The following is a 19,938-nucleotide window of genomic DNA, read 5'->3' as shown; positions in this document are numbered from 1 at the left end:
AAAATGTCAGCTGTGCCTCTTTAAGAACACATTTGTAAAACAGAAAGGGCCCACAGCCCTCCAAAATGAGGATGCAATATCTTAAAAATAAAAAAAATAAAAATCAGATTTCAGAGTACTTGGCCTACAGTCATGGCAAGAGCAGCATTTGATTTTAACACACCTAATTCTCCCCACAGATATCACACAGCATCACTGTACTTGGCTTATACAGTGGTATAAACATAGTGTTTCCTAGTATTTCTGTTGACACTCTTGTGTCATTTGTATCTGTGAATGGACCTGTTCCAGTATTTTCTTAGCGTAAGTCTGTGCTCAGATAAGAGCATCTTCTGGTGATGTCAGTGCATGCATCAGTCTCTAATCTGAAAAATCGTGTCCTGACAGACCATAAATATCTGATGCAATGTATTCTGCCCAGCTCAAATCATAAAGGAAAATTAGCTGTAAAATTTTGTGCTTTACCCTGATCATCTTCAGCCTCTTCATGCTAGTGAACTCTGCCATCAAGCCATTTTGCTCATCTATAAAGAAAGAGATGAGTACTAATAAATATGACCATGTTTGTGCTTTGATTTATAACTGCGATTTCATTTGTTACTTAAGTTTGACCCACAGTCACCCAGCAAGTTGACATTGTGCTTCTCAGCCATATCCTTTGGATACCTCTGTTCTTGTATCACCTAATCAATTGAAAATATGGTTTAATCAATTAAAAACATAATTAAGTATTCCATCCTTACATAGGAGCAGGACAAGAGTCCTTTAGGCTTGCTCCCAAGGGTATACACTGATGAAGTGGATGGTGCAGAAGTGCTTCTTTTCAGTCTCACTATTTATAATTAGGAAATGAAGCCTATTTACCCAAGAGGCCAGACTGGTTACAAATAATCCATTTTGTGCTCTTGGGGAAATAGGGTTTGGGATTTTTTTCTGGCTATAATTCTGCACTTGTCTGGAATAGTTCCTTTTGAACTGCTCTGATCTGTTGAACAAGTGCGGAACTGGACCACTCACTTTCAGTGGAGTTGCTTCTGATAGGAGCTCAAGATTTTTTCAAGTTCTGTAGATAGAGTGTATTGTACAAGCGATAGGGAAATAGACGGAGAAGTTTATGATGTAGTCTTTTGTTTAGGCCGGAGTTGACTTTATCAAATACTCCAAGCACATCTGTGATGTAGACAGAGTATTAAGTACATGAGTGTCAGTGTTTTGCCCTCTCATGTGTTTGCATGTACACCTCTTTCCATTTGTATTGTGAAGATGCAGGTAGAGTAGAGCCAGAATAACCAGGAGCGTAGCTAAGATGAGGCATTACTTTATGAAATAGTAAATGGGACATCTGCTCTGTAAGCATATTGGTGTCTGAGATCGGCTGAGATGCATCTCTTTACTTTATAAACAGTCCGTATCACTGGCTGTCAAGGATGAACATTGTTTCCAAGTCCTTCTCCTAGTCCCACTTCACCCACTGAAGTTCTCAGCCAGAGATATGAAGAAAAAATACTTCAGTTCCATACAATTGTCATCGCCCCTCAAGTCATCCTCTGTTTGTCTGTGGCATAACTGAATAACCAATGTGGAATACCCTCTTTTAGGATCATTGCTTAGGTTCATAGTTTTAAGAAAAATATTAATATCCTAAGCTTTGTATAAATCATACAAAATCAATGGTTATCAGCTGGTTTGTTTAAGCAAAAACCATCAGCACTGACACAATTTGTTATCCTACTCACAAATAAGTCTGACAAAATGAAGCTTAGCAACACAGACACTTTACTTTGGTTGCAGCCATTCCTTACCCTCCCTCAAATATTTTAGCATACTTAATAAATATATGTAGGCTTAGCAGAATTCAATTTTTTTTTTATAATATTGACAGATAACATCAGTGTATTTGTAATCATTTTTTACCTATTTAAGTATTCACAGTTGCACAAAATTACGGGTTTTAAGCACTTTTTTCCTATTTTTATTCATTTAAATGTTCCCAGTTTCAGGAAATTATGGGGGCAAAGGGGTCAGAGAATAATGATTTAATGACAGTAGATGTTGAGATTCAAAAACTTAAAGCTTTACAGCTGTTAAAACACAAATTGTCAACATCATATGTTGAAATATACAAAGTAGATATCCTTATCTAAGCAGATCTACTTATCAAACTCTAAGAAGTTCTCAAGGAGCTTTCTTACTTTTGCCTATCTGTAAATTGCAGTTATCATCAGTGGCAATACTTTTTCGTCAGTTTTTGTGTGCAGGGTGAAATCGATGTTTTAATGACATTTACCAATAAAAAACTAATCCTTCCAAGCCTAAATAAATATATGCAAGATTCTTAGAGAATTGCCCCAAGAGTTCATCTATATAAGTTTGCTTTGCTACTTTCACTTAGGGCATTTTATGTAGACATCAACTGATAAAAGTGAATCTAAAGACATTCAGATACCTTGCGGGCAGCCACAGTATGAAAAAACAAAAACCTCAAATCGTATAGAAAGATGGAGATCCAAAGGGAAAAAATTGTTTGCAGACTCCAGAAAATAAATCACCACAAAAATAGTTTGTCAGAAAGAGACACCCCTCAGCCCCCGTACTTCTGCCTTGTTGAGAAGAATAAAGCAATGGCATTATTTTTCTCTATGGAAAGAAGGGAGAAGCTAAAGTGTAAGAAGTGCATTTAGGTATGCAGAAAATGTGATTCCCACCAGTGGGTGCATATATATCTCCTTTGTCTACTGTCAGCACACTGACTAGCTGGATTTAGGGGGTAGATTTTCCAGACCTAACATACCTCAAACTAAAGTCAATGGAGTTACCTTGGCTTTACACTAGTGTAAGAGCAGAATTTGCTCCACATGGTATTACCTAGTATCAGAGGGGTAGCCACGTTAGTCTGGATCTGTAAAAGCAGCAGAGAATCCTGTGGCAACCTTATAGACTAATAGACGTTTTGGAGCATGAGCTTTCGTGGGTGAATACCCACTTCGTGAGATGCATGCATCGGATGAAGTGGGTATTCACCCACGAAAGCTCATGCTCCAAAACGTCTGTTAGTCTATAAGGTTGCCACAGGATTCTCTGCTGCTTTTATGGTATTACCTAGGTATTTCTTCCGTTATTTCTTTCTTCCAAGTTCCTACTCCTTTGAAACACTAGAATCTGCTGAACAAACAGGCTCAATTTGAGGAGGGGATGGGCAAACATAGTGTTCAGAAGGACAGATAAATCCTGAATGTCTTTACAATTATAAAAAGAAAAGGTTAGCTTTTCTTGTTTTAGCCTACATTGCCATCTAAACACACACATTACTTAAAATAAAGTACTAGCCTGTAAAGAGTGACTGTCAAAATAGCCCATTTTTACTAACAGGATCTTCTTCCTGTGCATTTTAGGTCAAATCTGCTTTCTGTAGTGACAAAGGTAAAATTATACCCCAGTTAGCAGTGCACAGCCAACACTGCAACAGGATGGGGAGCTGGATTCTGTTTCTTCTTGCACATCATGAATAGAATTGTTAGCCAAGTTCTAAGTGCAGGGGCAAATCATGCCTTTCACTGACCCTCATGCTGCCCTGTTACCTTAAGTGGAATAGCCTAAGGCATGATTTGACGTTCAGCATGCTTATTACTGGTGGTGATGCATGGGAAGAGTAGATTGCAGTTTGACTTAGGAGTCAGTTTTTCTATCTGTTGGCCCTACAGTCTTGTTGCTGTAAATGGAGTGACTCTGTAAATGGAGTGGAATTATTGAGACATATTTAACAGAAACCCTACAATGCCATTTCTAGTCACTTTTCAGAGTGAAATAGCTAAGATCCCAGCATGGAAGCCAAAGCTGTTTTAGGAACAACAAACCAGCAAAACATTTGAAAATTATTTTATAGTTCATACTTGGTTATATTCATCTCAGTTCGAACGTAACATTTTTGTCTGTGTTTTCATTTCAGAAGGCAGAAGAGAATGCAGAGGGAATGGGATCTGATCTTGGTCCTGATGGAGAGGTAAAAATTTTAAAAGCCTTTTTCTCAAAGGAGTAGATCCTACTAAATAAATCACATTATTTATTGCTGGTTGTTAAATATCAAGGAGACAGATCCCAGAACCTTTACTTGCCCAAATAATCACATTGACTTCAAGGGACTAAGTACAATGGAACTATACCTCTGCCCTGATATAACACTGTCCTTGGGAGCCAAAATATCTTACTGCGTTACAGGTGAAACCGCGTTATATTGCTACTTGAACTTGCTTGTCCGCCGGGACGCGCGCAGCCGCCCCGGAGCCCCGCTTTACCGTATTATATCTGACTTTGTGTTATATCGGGTCATTTTATATCAGGGTAGAGGTGTACTTGCATTGGTAGGGGTCACAGGATCAGGCTCATGTGTATTTGCAGATATAGTTTATGAATACACATTGATACAATTGATATTTCACAGTATAAGTAAAGTGTATTTGGAACTCATACTGTAGAATTATGATGAATATGTCATCCCAGGTTATCTTTATAAAATACAATCTGGTCATTTTAAATGAAATTAACATCAAAATATAAAATTAGCATTTATTTGAGAATTTAACTTATTATAAAGTAATTTGATTTCTTGTATTTTTCGCAAAGTTTGCTATGGCTCCTACTGGCAGTAATAGACTAATCTGTATTCTAGACTTGCGGCCCACTCCATTCAGGTACCTAGAGCAGGGATTTGCTGTGAGATAGGATGCGCTGTCACTATAACTTTCTTCTTAAATTATGCCCAGAAGTGCCTGAAAAGATCCATTTTTATAACCAGGAGAAAATATATCCAGCTTAACTATCCTCCCATACAAGCCATTTTTTAAAAAGATCTGAAGCCTAGTCTCTGGAGCATTGTATATATCTCTAAGTATTCTGAAAATCCCTTTCAGCTTGTGTACATCTGCGTGTAAAAATGGATTTCTTGAGATCCAAGTCTGTGTAGTACACAGTTTCTTTGTCAACTATGGTTATAAGCAAACATTATATTATCACATCAGTAGGAAATAAACCTACATTGGACAAGCACATCTGTTCCCTTCCTAGTGCTGTGTTGTGATGGCTCCTTTGTCCGTCAGAAATAATGGCAAATGAAAACTTCTCCCATCATGTTCTTTCGACACTAAACTCTTCAGAGAGACCAGTAGATACTTCTGGTTCCATAGTCCTCTCATTAAGTTACACTTAATATTGGGATATGCCTTTGGATGATACTTGTGGAGATATTGTGACCTACTGTTGGCCCCGTTGCTGACCAAGAAACTTTTGCTGCATTATCTCTATGGGAAAGATCTTATACTGTGACATTGGCTTTCACTTTTAGCCCATTGATGAGAGCAGTCAAATGAGTGACCTTCCAGTCAAAGTGACTCACACGGAAACAGGCAAAGTTCTTCTTGGACCAGAAGCTCCAAAAGCAAGTCAGCTGGATGCTTGGTTAGAAATGAATCCTGGGTAAGTAGCTAAACAAACATAACAGGATTTTTAATAATGACTTTCACTTCTGTTGATACTTATAACAAGAGAAACATTGTTTCATTACCCAACCTTATTTTGTTTAATTTATTTAGCTCTTTATAAAATGATTTGGAAACATATTGAATCTAAGTGGTGTGTTTTTTTTCTAAACTCCTATCCTTTTGGCTTCCTGGACCAGCTATGAAGTAGCTCCTAGGTCTGACAGTGAGGAGGAGAGTGACTCTGAATATGAGGAAGAGGTATGTGTACTTACTTATTTAATGTCTAAAAGCATATGAGGGGAAAACCTTGGTTTTCTCTCTGGTGGGAAGAGGAGGGGAAAAATCTCATAAAGGAAAGGAGCAACACATGAAAACAATTGGAGGGACTATAATGCCAACAAGAAAAACTAGCCCTTAGTGCAACATAGGAGGAGAGAGGAGTATGTGTTTCATTTCTGGTTATTTATAATCATGCTTCAGAACAAACAGGGCGATTCCTTTTGATAACAATATTCTATGACAGGAGATGTGGTGACTGTTCTGAATAAACTGATACCTTGTATCTGTCAAATCCATTTTATCTCCATATGCGTAGATTTGTATTTCTGTTAAGATACGTACTTTCTTAACCCTTCTATTATTAAAAAGTCACCAATTTACAGGGAGGAGGACAGAACAGGCAAATTTGCTGTTTGTGGTAATCAAGTGTTTGATTCAGTACTAAGCAAAATTGTGTTAAAAGCATTTGGTAGAACACATACACAGATCTGTTTTTTATAGGCACATGTAAGCTTTTGGCAACGTAGCCTGATTTTGTTGCTGTTGTTGTTTTTTTCTTGGTTATCTTTCAATGAGAGTAGTTGGCTGTGACCTTTCAGGCAACAGACTGTAAAGGGGGGCTGATTAAAGCAATGACATGTCAGTAAATGTTGATTTGTCCACCTTGTATCACCAGATCTTGGGTGTCCTCTAGGGATAAGGAGGCCAATGCGATTTCAGTTACTGCAAATGTGATGATGATTGCGGGGATAAATTCACCGTAGAGTAGTTTTATTTAGTTAGTTATTTAAATTAAAGGCTTAAAAATAAGCCACTTGTGTTTGGAGGGGCAATTCTAAATATTTTCTCTTTAGTTCTGTGGGTTGCAGGCAGTGGTGATATAGTGGAATTTTCACTCACCACTCAGCTTGTTAGTTGTTTGAATATTGTTTTCATCCTATTTTAATCTAGAATCAGAAAATATTGGCAGGGTTCTGAATTAAATATTGCAAGATGCTAAGATTATGCTTAGTTGATATTTCTTCAGCCTACATATGCTGCAAATAGTATTGCATTGTGTACGTTTTAAAATAGTGTATGTGTTTTACATTTGATTTAACAATACACACTAAAGGTGTGTCTCCTGCAAAGACTTGCACACTGGTTTAGTTTTATGTACTATGAGCAGTCCCACTGAAATCACAGTATGTCCAATTAAGCATGTGTGTAAGACTTTGAAGATCGAGACCTAATAACGTAACTCTATGGGGTGATGAAAATGATAACGCCTGTTGACCTTAGTAGGTGGTAAGAGCTGTCAGCACCTCCCAATACTGGGCCTTGAATGTAGTGTAGTGTAGATATAGATGTAGAATTAGATAAGATCTTGTGCTCTCTGTGTAGAAAGGGATGTGCCTATAATTTCAGTACAATTTTGTGACAAGCAGAAAGAAAGGGAGAAATCTTTCTAAAAGTAGTTTGTCTACAGGAAGCATAGGGATATTTGTTTTAACGGATGAGAATTTAAGTTCTTACAAAATAGCATTACTTCAAAGAGAACAGAGATTCTTGGAGAAACCACAATAAGATCTGAAAACCTTTCAGTCCATTTATCATCATCTGCAATATTAATTGGAAAGAAGGTAAATAATAAATAAGGAACAAAAAGTTTAATCTATTTAAGGACAGTTTTAATAAATCAAACACTAAAACAGCTCAGATCTAGTGGATCTTGTCAGTTTGATTGCCTTTTTTGTGTGAATAGAATGTATGTTATGAATCTTCAGTATGTTTTGAAGCAGGGTATGTGTATGATCTACTCAGTGAACAGGAAAAGAAGACGTTTCAAATATGGTGGAATTAAAATGGGAAAATTCGTTTTCTAAGTGTTTTACAGTTTTACCTTGGTTCACTTACATCACAGCAGTAAGGTTTCAGTTGACAGAAGAGAAGAGATGTCAATAACTCTTACTTGTTAGGATTTCTTTTGTTGTAAAGCAGTGTCCAATGAAAGCTGTTGATAAAAACCTGCATGAAGTGTGGCTGATGTTATGATCAAGAAAAATGTTACTTTCCTATTTTTCTGTCCCCTCTCCTGTTTTTCTGTTGTCTCCTCTGTAGGATGATGATGAGGAATCAAGTAGACAAGAAGTGGATGAGAAAATACTCCTGGATCCTAACAGTGAAGAAGTTTCTGAGAAGGATGCTAAGCAGATCATTGAGTGAGTGTACATTAGGATGCCTTCTCTGGGGGTAGGAGGCTGATTTCTCCATCCTATCTTTAACTTCAGCTGCGTACCTATTTTTATTAAGAGCACTTGAATAAGAAGTGATGGTTCAGAGCACTGAACAAATTGATATTGTGTAAATAGCATCATAACTCTGCTTTACCTATCTTCTAGGACAGCCAAACAAGATGTAGATGATGAATACAGTATGCAATATAGTGCTAGAGGGTCTCAGTCCTACTATACAGTCGCTCATGCAATCGCTGAAAGGGTGGAGAAACAGTCTGCTCTTCTTATTAATGGATCACTAAAACATTATCAGGTAAGGAACCTAGTAGGAATTTCCTGCTCAAGTTGTAAAAACCAGTTTATGGCCAGCTATAATTCTGCAGTTAACTTTTGCTTTGTACATGACTTTTGCACTGTTGCATAATGATGGCCAGGTATTTGTATAATATGCTTTTATTGAGTAAAGCATGTTATAATATAATATTTAAAAGTTTATGCACATTAGGAAGGTATGTAGGAATAAATGCTTTAATCTCTAAGTGGATCAGATTTGTGTTGCATTGAATCACAAGGTATCCATTTGGGTAGAAAACGATTGTTTGGAAAAGAAGGTTGTATTCTGCCTTCTGAATGTAAATGTCACACATGTCACCTGTATAATAATATCAGCTCTAAGTGTACCTGTAATTATCATCTTCATTAGAGAACAGTATTGATCCAGTTTGGGTTTTTGCTTATGGTTTTAGTGACATTCTTTTTATAAAATGCCACTCTAATATTTCAGTGCACTAACCGGTTGAATCCAGAAGCCTCTTTATTCTGCATGCTGTTGGCTTGGCTATTGAGAGAATTGTGGGGTGGGAACCTTTGCGTGGTCTGTGGCCACTGACTCCCTGTGGCCTCTGAAAAGTCATTTGTGGCTTGATTTTTTTTTGTGGCACTGAGCATCTGTTCCCTAGGTAGTTCCCTAGCAGATTACTGAGAGCTGCAGGTGCTCAGCATTGTTTTCAATCTGACCACTTGGCTCTGTCTCAGTTTCCTTGCCTGAAAAATAGAGAATATTACTTTCTTATCTAAACTGCAAGGATGATGTGAAGATACATATTATTTTAAAAGTGTTCATAGAAGGAAGGGCAACCTTAATTCTTACACATCTTGACTTTTCAGTGATCAACTTTGCAACCTAAATGTTCTTTTTTTGTAGTTTTTTTAAAATGCAAACTAAAAACCCAGAAATTCCAGCATGTCAGATTGGGGCCTAGATCCGTAGCATAGACCTCTACTGCTTGAGTTAATGGTGTCACTGGCAGCTGTAGCAGGTAGGGTGTTATTCTCTATGTAGACCAGCACAAGTTGGGGATGAGGCACACTTTGCTGGTGAGTTTCACAGCTATTTGCTGACAATAGAGGAATGGTGAGACTCAGGAATCCTGGGTTCAATCCCAGGCTCTTGAGGAGAGTGTTCCTTAGAGGATATAGAGCCTTCTGCCCCAGTCCTTCTCCCTCCTCTTTTTCCCCTTGTGCTCCCCTCTGTCTCTCTCCCTGAACCACTCTGCTCCTATTTTCCTCTTCCCCTGCCCTCTCTACATTCCAGTCAGGCTACTTCCTCTTTCTTCATGCTGCCTGTGGGCCATGGATAACACAGGAATGACTCTTCCTGTTCTTCGTTCTGCTACCACAGCAGCCACCGACAGCTGGGCAAAGAAATTACAAAGTCCTTCTCAGTCTTTCCAGCTCTTGGGCTCAGTAAAGACTGAGAATTTAGCAATTAAACTCCACTAAGTCTCTACTGAGCATGTGTGAACTGTGACATTTTCCCCCTCAGAGACTTACAAGTTGGCCGTATGTTGATGAATTCTCAAGGGGGCAACAAAAGTCACATCCCTACCCTAGGGTGACAGCCCCCTCCCCGTAATCAAATTTCAAGTCTTTGCTCCACCAAATTTCGAGTCTCCTCTCCAGAGTATGGAGAATGGTAGAGCTTCTCAATGAAGCAGTTGTAAGAATTTTTTATTGTGGACAACACAGTATATTTTTCTGTAATCTCTGTCTTGCATATATTTCAGCCTGAACAGTTCAGATTTGACTAAGTTATAAATAGAATCCTGGGAAACTGTTTATTTTTTTATAATTTTTCATTTTATTTTTTGGGAACTTTGATTGATTTTTTTATCCATTTTAGCCATGTGGTGGGGGAGTTAGGTCCAGCCCCTGGGGGAGGAGAGTGAGAGGCCCTATGGGTTGGTATTGCAAACTGAGCCCTCCTCACACACATCGCAGTGGCAGATCTTGTCCTGCAGGGCTGGGCCTAGCTCCCCACCATAGGCTCCGACTCTGTGGGTGCTCCAGGGCTAGAACACCCATGGAAAAAAACTTGGCGGTCAGTTCCCTCCTCACTTGCAGCACCTCCCCGCCGATCAACTCATCCCCCTCCCTCTCAGTGTCTCCTACCTGCCATGATGAGCTGTTCGGCGGCATGGGGGGAAAGGGAGAAGCCGGGATGGGGCATGCTTAGGGGAGGGGGTAGAAAGGAGGAGGGGCCTGGGACTGAGCAGGGTTGAGCACCCACAGGGAAAAGGAGGAAGCCAGCGCCTGTGCTCTCCACTACAGGTGTTGTGACCTGGTGCATGTTGCTCACTCAAATTTGGCCCAGCTTCCCCTCTGCCATTGTGATGGAGGAGTGGCTGGGACAAACCTTGAATGGTGCTTGACGTGCTGGGTTACAACATGTGAAATGAGGAGCCAGGCCTGCTGCACAGGGCAGCAGCTGATGCTGTAGGTGAGTTTTAGAGGCTTTTTTCAACTTATATGTTTTTCTTTATTTTGTGTTATTTCGCATTTGCAAAAAACACAGGACTCTAGTTGTAAGCAAATGAAAAACAGAGTTTTGTAATGGAAAGTATTAGGCATCTTCAACTATAGGCATTGCTACAAACTCTGCCTATAATATTAAAAATCTGCTTGTACAAAATAGAACTCTGAAGGTTGGTCCATATTGGACCTAAAGATCAGCAGTGACTTTCATGCAGATATGCTGGTATATTACTTATGTGCTGGTGGTTTCCAGTGCATCCACTGTTGAAGGAAACCCAGCACCAAAGCAGTAAGTGAAGTGAAAGCCTTACTTCAGTAATACTAGAATTAATTACCTGTGCAGCTCTCAGATAATTGAAGCGATTATTCTTCATTTCAGATCCAGGGCCTGGAATGGATGGTTTCACTTTATAATAACAATTTGAATGGAATTTTAGCTGATGAAATGGGGCTAGGAAAGACCATACAGACTATTGCACTCATTACTTATCTGATGGAGCACAAAAGACTCAATGGCCCCTATCTCATCATTGTTCCCCTCTCGTAAGTAAATAAATTCATTCCTCTGTTTTCTTTCTATGCATTGCAAATTGGCTTATTAGCAGCACTCACTTGTTTTTCACTTAATGGTGAGATGAAGCACGCAGTGGGACTACGTTGAGTATGTACTCTGAATCTAGTCTTGATTATTTTGCCACACTGATTGGCTGGCATTGCGAGGATGACCAGATGGATGATAAAAGCACTTGGTTCCATTAGTTTTGCTGTCCTCTCAGCAGGCAACTGTATGGTATCTCTTATTCAGTGTAACTTATTCCTGATGTGATCCACAAAAGAGGAGATGTGCCTTTCTTCTCTTTTATATTACATGCTGCAGTTTTCCCTGTTCAATTTTTAAAGTGCTACTTGCAGCCTATTATTAGATCTCTAAAAGGGACCCCACCAAATATTAGGTAATTGTGCTTTAACAACCCTGGATTTTCTTGTAAGTATAGTATAAAGTAACTGTCTGATGTGGAGTTGCTTATTGTTCCTAACCATTGATCTCCAACCTCTGCCCAATGTATTTTTATTTGTCTTATTTTGCCCCCCTTTATTTATTGTGATTTTTCTGAATGTGCTCTGCTCTGGTCTCTGCAGGAATTGGTTTTTGGTTTCTTGAAACAGATTGTTTTTAAAGAGACATTATCAAGTGCTGTAAAACTTCTGTTGTGTTTTTTTTGTCCCTAAGTGATACCTATCTTACAACTGGCTGTGGAGTGGCTTTGGCATTCTAATTAGAAAGTGGCTAAGAAAGTTACCAGTTGTCTGGGGCTTGGTGGTGTCTGTAGGTGTTAGCACAATACAAGTTATATTAATTATTATTATACCTTATGTGGTCTACTTTGAAGTGCCCCACCTTCTCGCTCTGCTGCAGCAACCATTAACTAACTTCCAGAGCTGTGTTCAATCCTACTGATACTAGTGATGCCAGGCTCAAACATAAAAAGAAATACATGACTGGGGAGAGAACCCTGTTATTAAAACAGTGTTTCCAAGGGGAAGGAAGTGGTGCTATCGATTTTCAAGAGTACAACGGAGACTTGAAACTTGATGTTTTTTAATTACTTGTTGTTGTCTTTTTTTTAAGTTTTATAAATGGGAGGAGCTGAGACCTGAAGTATTTTACCAGTTCCTTTAGCCTTCCTTTAAGACTGTTCAGTGTGTTAGTACAGTTGAAATCACATACCGCAAAAATGAAGGGTACATAAGTGGCTGACTGACGCAGCAGTGGTGCTGGATGCTAATAGCGCATCATCACAAGTTAACAGCACTGATACCTTTTACCTTGGACTTTGTGGGGCTATATCTGAGAAGTTGCAAGTTTTACGTGTTACAGCTGAGCAGCATGAGATGACAGATATGTCTTTTCTGTGCAGATCCATCTATTCTAGCTTTTTTAGTAGGTATGTTAACAGGAACCTAAAGTTAAGCATGTGCTTAAGTGCTTTGCTGAATCAGGGCCAAAACAGACTTCTAAATAAAACTTAAAGACATTTTCCCCAAATCAATTCTCCTCTCACATCTCAAATGAAGATGGCTCATATAGCATAAATAAATCTGCGTGTTTTCTTTTTAGTATTCAATCTACATGTTCAAGGCAAAGATGTGGGTGTAAGTAAGAAGTTTGTTGGGGATTCAGCTTTCATTGTGAAAGAAATATTAAGGTGACAAAGTTATAAATAATACCTTAGATTTAAAAAGATAATTAGATATTATACTAAATTGTTCATATTCTTAATCTCTTACCTAGGACTTTATCCAACTGGACATATGAGTTTGACAAATGGGCTCCTTCTGTGGTGAAAATTTCTTACAAGGTTTGATTTGCATTCTCTATTTGTATAAAATTGAAAGTGTGAAAAATAGACCCTCCTGTTCCTCATTTCCCAAGCTAATCTGTAAACTCTGGCTGTAAAGTTTTGTCAAGTGCATCATGTACTAAACAGTGACAGTTAATCATCCCAAACAGATTGCTATAATAAACCATAATTATTTTCAAATGGTGAAATGCGGAAGAAAATTGTTAATGATCATATTGCGAGGTTTCTGATGAGAGTAATACAAATGATAAATAAGACACATTTTGTATATTGCTGAATACTTTAATTTTAGGCTACTGTGTTTCCAATTGTTCCTGTAAAGTCAAGCAGTTACCAAGAAGACTAGATAGACTGACTGCTGCTACTTCCATATAAATAGAGCTTTGCAGTCCAGCAGCTAGTTTCCTGGTATGAGGTTACTGTAATTTTTCTCTTCTTTTCTCCCTCCCGTGATCTTCATTGGGGAAACCATTCTGAAGGGATCTGTAATATGTCAATACATTGTTTGATTTTGCTTTTTAGCACACTCATACAAACACCTTTTCTCTGCTAACCCATGATTATAAGAAATAGCAGAGGATTATATGTAATTATTTTCTTCATCCTTTATTTTATTTTCTCTTCTCTTTCAGGGGACACCTGCCATGCGTCGTTCACTTGTTCCTCAGCTTCGAAGTGGAAAATTTAATGTTCTTTTAACTACTTATGAATACATAATAAAGGATAAACACATTCTTGCTAAGGTAAAAATTGATTTCTGTCACTTCTTAACTGCAAACCCTCCTCCGTGTCACCAAACTGCGTCTTGCATGAAACTTTTATTATGTTGCCCATAGAAATCATAGAAATGAAGGACTGGAAGGAACCTCGATAGCTCTTCTAGTCCAATCCCCTGCACTGGAGGCCAGACGAAGTGTTATCTAGACTGTCCCCGACAGGTGTTTGTCTAACCTATTCTTTAAAACCTTCAGTGATGGAGATTCCACAACCTCCCGGATAATTTATTCCAGTGCTTAATGACACGTACAGCTAGGAAGATTTTCCTAATGTCTAACCTAAATCATCCTTGCTGCAATTTAAGCCCATTCTTGGCCCATCCTCAGTGGATAAGCAGAACAATTTATCACCCTCCTTTATATAACAACCTTTTACATCCTTAAAGGCTGTTATCGTGTGTGTGTGTCTCTGTGTCTCTCCCTTCACTGTCCCCCACAGTCTTCTCTTCTCCAGATTAAACAAACCCAGTTTTTTTCAATCTTTCCTCATAGGTCATGTTTTCTAGACCTTCAGTAATTTTTGTTGCTCCCCTCTAGACTTTCTCCAATTTGTCCTCCTCTTTCCTGAAGTGTGGTGCGCAGAACTGGACACAGTTCTCCAGTAGAGACCTTATCGGTGCTGAAGAGAGCGAGAGAATTACTTTTCGTGTCTTGCTTTCAACATTCCTGCTAATACATTGCAGAATGATGCTCGTTTTGTCCACCTGTATTACATTGTTGACCCATATTTAGTTTGTCACCCACTGTAACCCCCAGATCCTTTTCTGCAGTATGCCTTCTCAGGCAGTCATTTTCCATTTTGTATTTTTTGCAATTGATTATTCCTTCCTAAGTGTAGTATTTTGCATTTGTCCATATTGAATTTCATCCTATTTAATCTAGACCATTTTTGAAGATTTGTTAACATCGTTTTGAATTCTAATCCTGTCCTCCAAAGTGCTTGCAGCCCCTCCCCGCTTGGTATCGTCAGCAGACTTTATAAGTGTACTGTCTATACCATTATCCAAGTCATTTATGAAAATATTGAATAGAACCAGACTCAAACAGATCCTTGCAGGACCCCACTCAATGTGCTCTTCCAGCTCAATTGTGAACCATTGCTAACGACTCTGAGAACTCTTTCCAGCTTGTTGTGCACCCACCTTATAGTAGGTTCATCTAGGCTATGTTTGTCTAGTTTTGTTTATGAGAAGGTCATGTGACATGGTTTCAAAGCCTTACTAAAATCAAAATATGTGAGTTCTGCCATTTCCCACCACTCACAAGAAGGACACCAGGTTGGTTTGACATGATTTGTTCTTGATAAATCTGTGTTAAATGCTCCATGTTTTCTTCTAGGTGCTCACAAATAGAATGCTTGGTTATTTGCTCCATTGTCTTTCTGGATACTGAAGTTAAAATGGTTGATCTATAATTCCCTGTGTCGTCCTTATTCCTCTTGTTATAGATAAGTACTATATTTTCCCTTTTCCAGTTCTTATGTCTCTTTCCCATTCTCCATGAATTCTCAGAGATAATTCCTAATGGTTCAGAGATCTCTTCAACCAGTCCCTGAGGTATTCTAGGATACATGTCATGAGGCCCTGCTGACTTGAAGACTTCTGATTAGTCAAAGTAATTCTTAACTTGTTCTTCTTTGAGTGCTTCTTCACATCCATTCCACATTAGGTGTGCGCACGCCGCCTGCATGAGCATCGGAAACTTTTCCCTTAGAGGCTCCCATCGGGCCGGCGGGGCCCCACCTGAGCGGCACCACTGCGCCGTGCATATATACCCCCACGGGCCTGACAACCTCCAGTTCCTTCTTACCATCCATGGCGACGTTGGAACAACCTCTTGCTCTCCTATGAGAAGCATTCCATTAGCTTTAGAGTACTTAGCTGCTATCAGTTCGTTAGCATTCTATTGTTGTGGGCACTTAATAGATTAGGTGCTTGGAGGCTTCCAACACCCACCCCTGGCCGCGCAAAGGCCCAGGGGTTTAAGGCTTGCCCCACATGCCGCCAGCCCATGCCAGTTAGTGACCCCCCATGACTCCTGTCTACGTTGCCTGGTGGAAGGACACCAAACAGAGAGGTGTAAGATTTGCAGGGCTTTTAAGCCTAGAACAAAGAAAGAGAGAGACTTTCGCTTGAAGCAGTTGTTGATGGAGGCAGCGCTGCAGCCATCAGGCCTGGAGTGCCCGATGCCGGCTCCAGCCTCCTCGGTGCGGAGTGCAAGCGATCGGTCTTGGAGAAAAGTAAGCCCCAGCACAGCTCATCCTCCCCAGTGCAGCTTAAGCCAAACCAAAAGAAGGATGCGGACATTCCCCACAAAGGAGACCAGCACCATCTAAGGGCTCGGGCACCGGAAAGAGCAGGATGGACATTATGCCAGCACCGATGGCACCGGCGCCACAAGTCCCACTGAGTCCTGCCCTAAGTGAACTCAGTGAGGACGATGGGCTCGAGGGAGTGATAGATCAGCCCTCCATGTCTGACACCTTTGAGGCGGCAAAGGACCTCATCGGGTTGTCGGCGGTGAGCTCCGATCAGGGAGAAGCCTCTGGCACCCGGGCCCGCAGTGCCATCAAGGGGAAAGCTGGAAATGGTGTGCCATTTGAGGACACCCTCCCAGCATTGCTCCCTGCGTTGGTGCCGGTCAAACATTGAGTCTGTAGACTCTGTTACCCCTGACGCAGAAGGAAGTCTTGGTACCGGAGATGAGTCAGTGCACGGGGTTAGTGCAAGGGACCCTAAGCTCTCCAGCACCCACCAGAGACCGGCACCAGGAGAAGGTGAGCCGACCATTGCTGAAGGCTTCCAGAAGTCACCAATCCCGGTCCAGGTCTTGGGAGCACCAATACCAGTCCCATTCCCGATCGGCAAGAAGCCACTTGTCGGCCTCCTGCCAGCACAAGTTGACGGCACTGCCATGGCCTTCACACTTGGCCTCGCTGGAGTCTGGCGCCAACTTGGGCCAATACAGTTACCCACACGAGGCACTAGACAGCAGAGAATACCAGGCTGGTTGGCAACCCCAGTGGGGACCGCTGGGACACTGGCCCTTCTGGATCGCTTGGGCCTACCACCAGCGGCAAGGAGCTCCCTCCAGGGCCAGCTACTCGGTATACCGGTCCTGGTCCCCACACCAACACTCCTCTGTGCGGGAAGCTATGGCGTCCAGACCACCTGCACCGTTGCCAAGCAAGAGACCGGAGAAACCGGCACCGAGTCCGGTGCTGCCCCAGGGTCAGCTGTCTGGGCCCGAGCTGGAAGCCCCTCCTTCGGGGAAGAGGGACCAAGAGGACCAGCAGGAGGAAGTGGAGCAGCTGCTGACCTTCTCGTCATCCCCGGATGAAGTGGTCGCGGGCACAGTGGTATCAGGACTGCCGCCAATAGACCACAGAGCCCACCAAGAGCTGCTGCGTAAGGTTGCTCATAACTTGGGGTTACAGGCTGAGGAGATGGTTGAGCAGGAGGACCCCATGGTGGGCATCCTGAGCCCAGAGGGTCCATCCAGAATAGCGCTTCCGCTCATTAAGACCATACAGTCGAACTATAAGACTATATGGCAGTCCCTGGCCTCCAGCGCTCCAACAACCAAAGGTGTGGAATGCAAGTATTTCGCCCCTTCAAGACTTCTTGTTTTGCCACCCAACCCCATGTTTCCCTGGTAGTCTTGGCAGTAAATGAGAGAGAGCGCCATGGGCAGCAGGCCCCAGCCCTAAGGCCAAGGAAGCAAAGCACCTGGACCTGTTTGGCAGGAAGGTGTATTCCTCAGGGGGCCTCCAGTTGAGGATTGCTAACCAACAGGCCATCCTCAACAGACATAACTTCAACTCCTGGGCAGCAGTGGGGAGGTTTAAGGACAACCTCCCGCAGGGTTCCCAACAGGAATTATGAAGGCAAGTGGTGGACGAAGGCAAGGCCGTAGCAGAGACCTCTCTCCAGGTGTCCTTGGATTTGGCAGATGCGGCGGCCAGGACAATTGCGTCTGGTGTGGTGATGCGACGCTCAGCGTGGCTACAGGAGCCAGGTCTGCTGCCTGAGATCCAGAACTCGCTCCAGGACCTCCCCTTTGAAGGGTCCAGGCTCTTTTCGGACCAGATGGACACAAAGTTGCATAGCCTCAAGCACTTGAGGGCCACACTCAAGTCACTGGGTATGCACACCCCAGCGGCCCAAATAAAGCCCTTCAAGCCACAGCCGCCTCCTCAGTATCACTACAAACCTGGTGCTAGGCAGGAGCTCTACTGCAGTTGAAATGGGGATAACAGGAGGTGACATAATAATAACAACAATAGCTCCAATAGGCAGGGCCAGGGCCAAGACCACCATAAGTCTCAGCCCAACCCTAAACCAGGCTTTTGAAGGTGTACTCGAGGACAGCATACCAGACCAATCACCGGATCCATCCCCTTGTTTCCTGAATCGCCTGTCCTGCTTCTCCCGTGCGTGGTCCAGCATTACATTGGACCGTTGGGTGTTACACACAGTGCAAGGTGGTTACATGCTGCAGTTCTCCCTGCCTACCTCCCACCCTCCTTTCCAGTCCCTCTTCAGGGGCCCTTCTCACAAGCACCTCCTGGAAAAGGAGGTTCGCATGCTCCTAAAGGCAGGGGTGGTAGAGTTAGTACCAAAGGACCTAAGAGAGAAAGGGTTCTATTTTCTCTACTTCCTCATTCCCAAGGCTAAAGGAGGCATTCAACCCATTCTGGATCTGCGTGGGCTCAACAAATTCCTGGTCAAGGCTTGGTTCTGCATGGTGTCTCTGGGCACCATCATCCCTTCCCTGGATCCGGGGGACTGGTACGATGCCCTCAACATGACAGATGTGTACTTTCATATCGCCATCCACCCAGCGCATCGCCGATTCCTGTGCTTCACTGTGAACCAGGAACATTACCAGTTCACAGTTCTCCCATTTGGCCTAGCTGCGGACCCACGGGTGTTCACAAAATGCATGGCGGTAGTGGTGACCTTCCTACAGAGGCAGAGGGTCTGAGTTTATCCGTACCTTAACGATTGGCTCTTGGTGGGCCAGTTCGAAGAGGAGGTTCGGTCCCTCATGCGAGTGGCCCTGAGACTATTCTGCATGCTTGGGCTCCTGGTCAGTGTCTCCAGGTCCACTCTCATTCCAGTGCAGAGAGTGGAATTCATAGAGGTGATCCTAGATGTGGTACAGGCACAGGCGAGCCTCCCAGTATTCCTGGCCAGCCAGCAAGCAGTGAACTCCCTGTGCCAGTTTCCAACTATAACGGCCAGATGCTGCCTGAGGCTGCTGGGCCACATGGCAGCATACATGCATGTGGTCAAGCTTGCCAGATTGAAACTCAGGATGCTGCAGGCTTGACTCGCCCATGTATATCGCCCAGGCAAGGACCCCCTGGACATGATAGTGACTGCCCTGGGGGACGTATTAGACTCCCTGCGGTGGTGGCTGTCCGAGGCTGTGGTTTGCGAAGGCATCCCCTTCGCTGCACAACAGCCAGACCTGATGCTTGTGACGGACGCACCTCAGATGGCGTGCTCACCTAAGGGACCTCAAGACTCAGGGCTTGTGGTCAGGAGCGGAGCGGTCTCTGCATATCAATGTGAAGGAGCTCAGGGCAGTTCATTTAGCCATCCAGGCCTTCCAAGCCGCTTTGAGTGGTCACAGCATGACAGTTCTGACGGACAGCATGACCGCCATGTTTTACATAAACAAGCAGGGCAGAGCCCGTTACTCGCCGCTGTGCCATGAGGCTCTCCTCCTCTGGGACTTTTGCATAGCCCATGCCATTCATCTCGAGGCATCACATCTCCCGGGGGTGCAGAATGAACTGGTGGACCACCTCAGCAGGTCGTACTGCCTGCACAAGTGGACGCTCAGAGCAGACATCGTGTATTTGCTCTTCCGCAAGTAGGGGTTTCCCCAGGTAGACCTGTTTGCCACTAGGGGCAACGCCCAGTGCCAGCAGTTCTGCTCGTTCCAGGGCCGCAGCCCGGGCTCAATAGCAGACGTGTTCGCAATCCCTTGGGGAGGGGAATTGAAA

At 42.6% G+C, this 19,938-nt stretch overlaps 1 protein-coding gene across 6 annotated transcripts in view; it reads left to right on the top strand.

The window, feature by feature from the left end:
* SMARCA2 (SWI/SNF related BAF chromatin remodeling complex subunit ATPase 2) overlaps nucleotides 1–19,938 on the top strand; it is a 188,923-nt gene that overhangs the window by 63,073 nt on the left and 105,912 nt on the right. For all 6 annotated transcript variants that reach the window (XM_032801831.2, XM_032801829.2, XM_075067264.1 and 3 more), the window contains 8 exons: nucleotides 3,947–4,000; nucleotides 5,339–5,469; nucleotides 5,672–5,732; nucleotides 7,854–7,954; nucleotides 8,135–8,282; nucleotides 11,163–11,326; nucleotides 13,077–13,143; nucleotides 13,779–13,889. In XM_032801831.2, coding sequence (XP_032657722.1) covers nucleotides 3,947–4,000; nucleotides 5,339–5,469; nucleotides 5,672–5,732; nucleotides 7,854–7,954; nucleotides 8,135–8,282; nucleotides 11,163–11,326; nucleotides 13,077–13,143; nucleotides 13,779–13,889 — 837 coding nt within the window. The remainder of the gene's footprint in view (nucleotides 1–3,946; nucleotides 4,001–5,338; nucleotides 5,470–5,671; nucleotides 5,733–7,853; nucleotides 7,955–8,134; nucleotides 8,283–11,162; nucleotides 11,327–13,076; nucleotides 13,144–13,778; nucleotides 13,890–19,938) is intronic.

The sequence above is a fragment of the Chelonoidis abingdonii genome, chromosome 6 (assembly GCF_003597395.2).
Source record: "Chelonoidis abingdonii isolate Lonesome George chromosome 6, CheloAbing_2.0, whole genome shotgun sequence".
Classification (NCBI taxonomy): domain Eukaryota; kingdom Metazoa; phylum Chordata; order Testudines; family Testudinidae; genus Chelonoidis; species Chelonoidis abingdonii.
The sequence above is the reverse complement of the archived record's forward strand: the minus strand, read 5'-3'. Positions and strand labels throughout refer to the sequence as shown.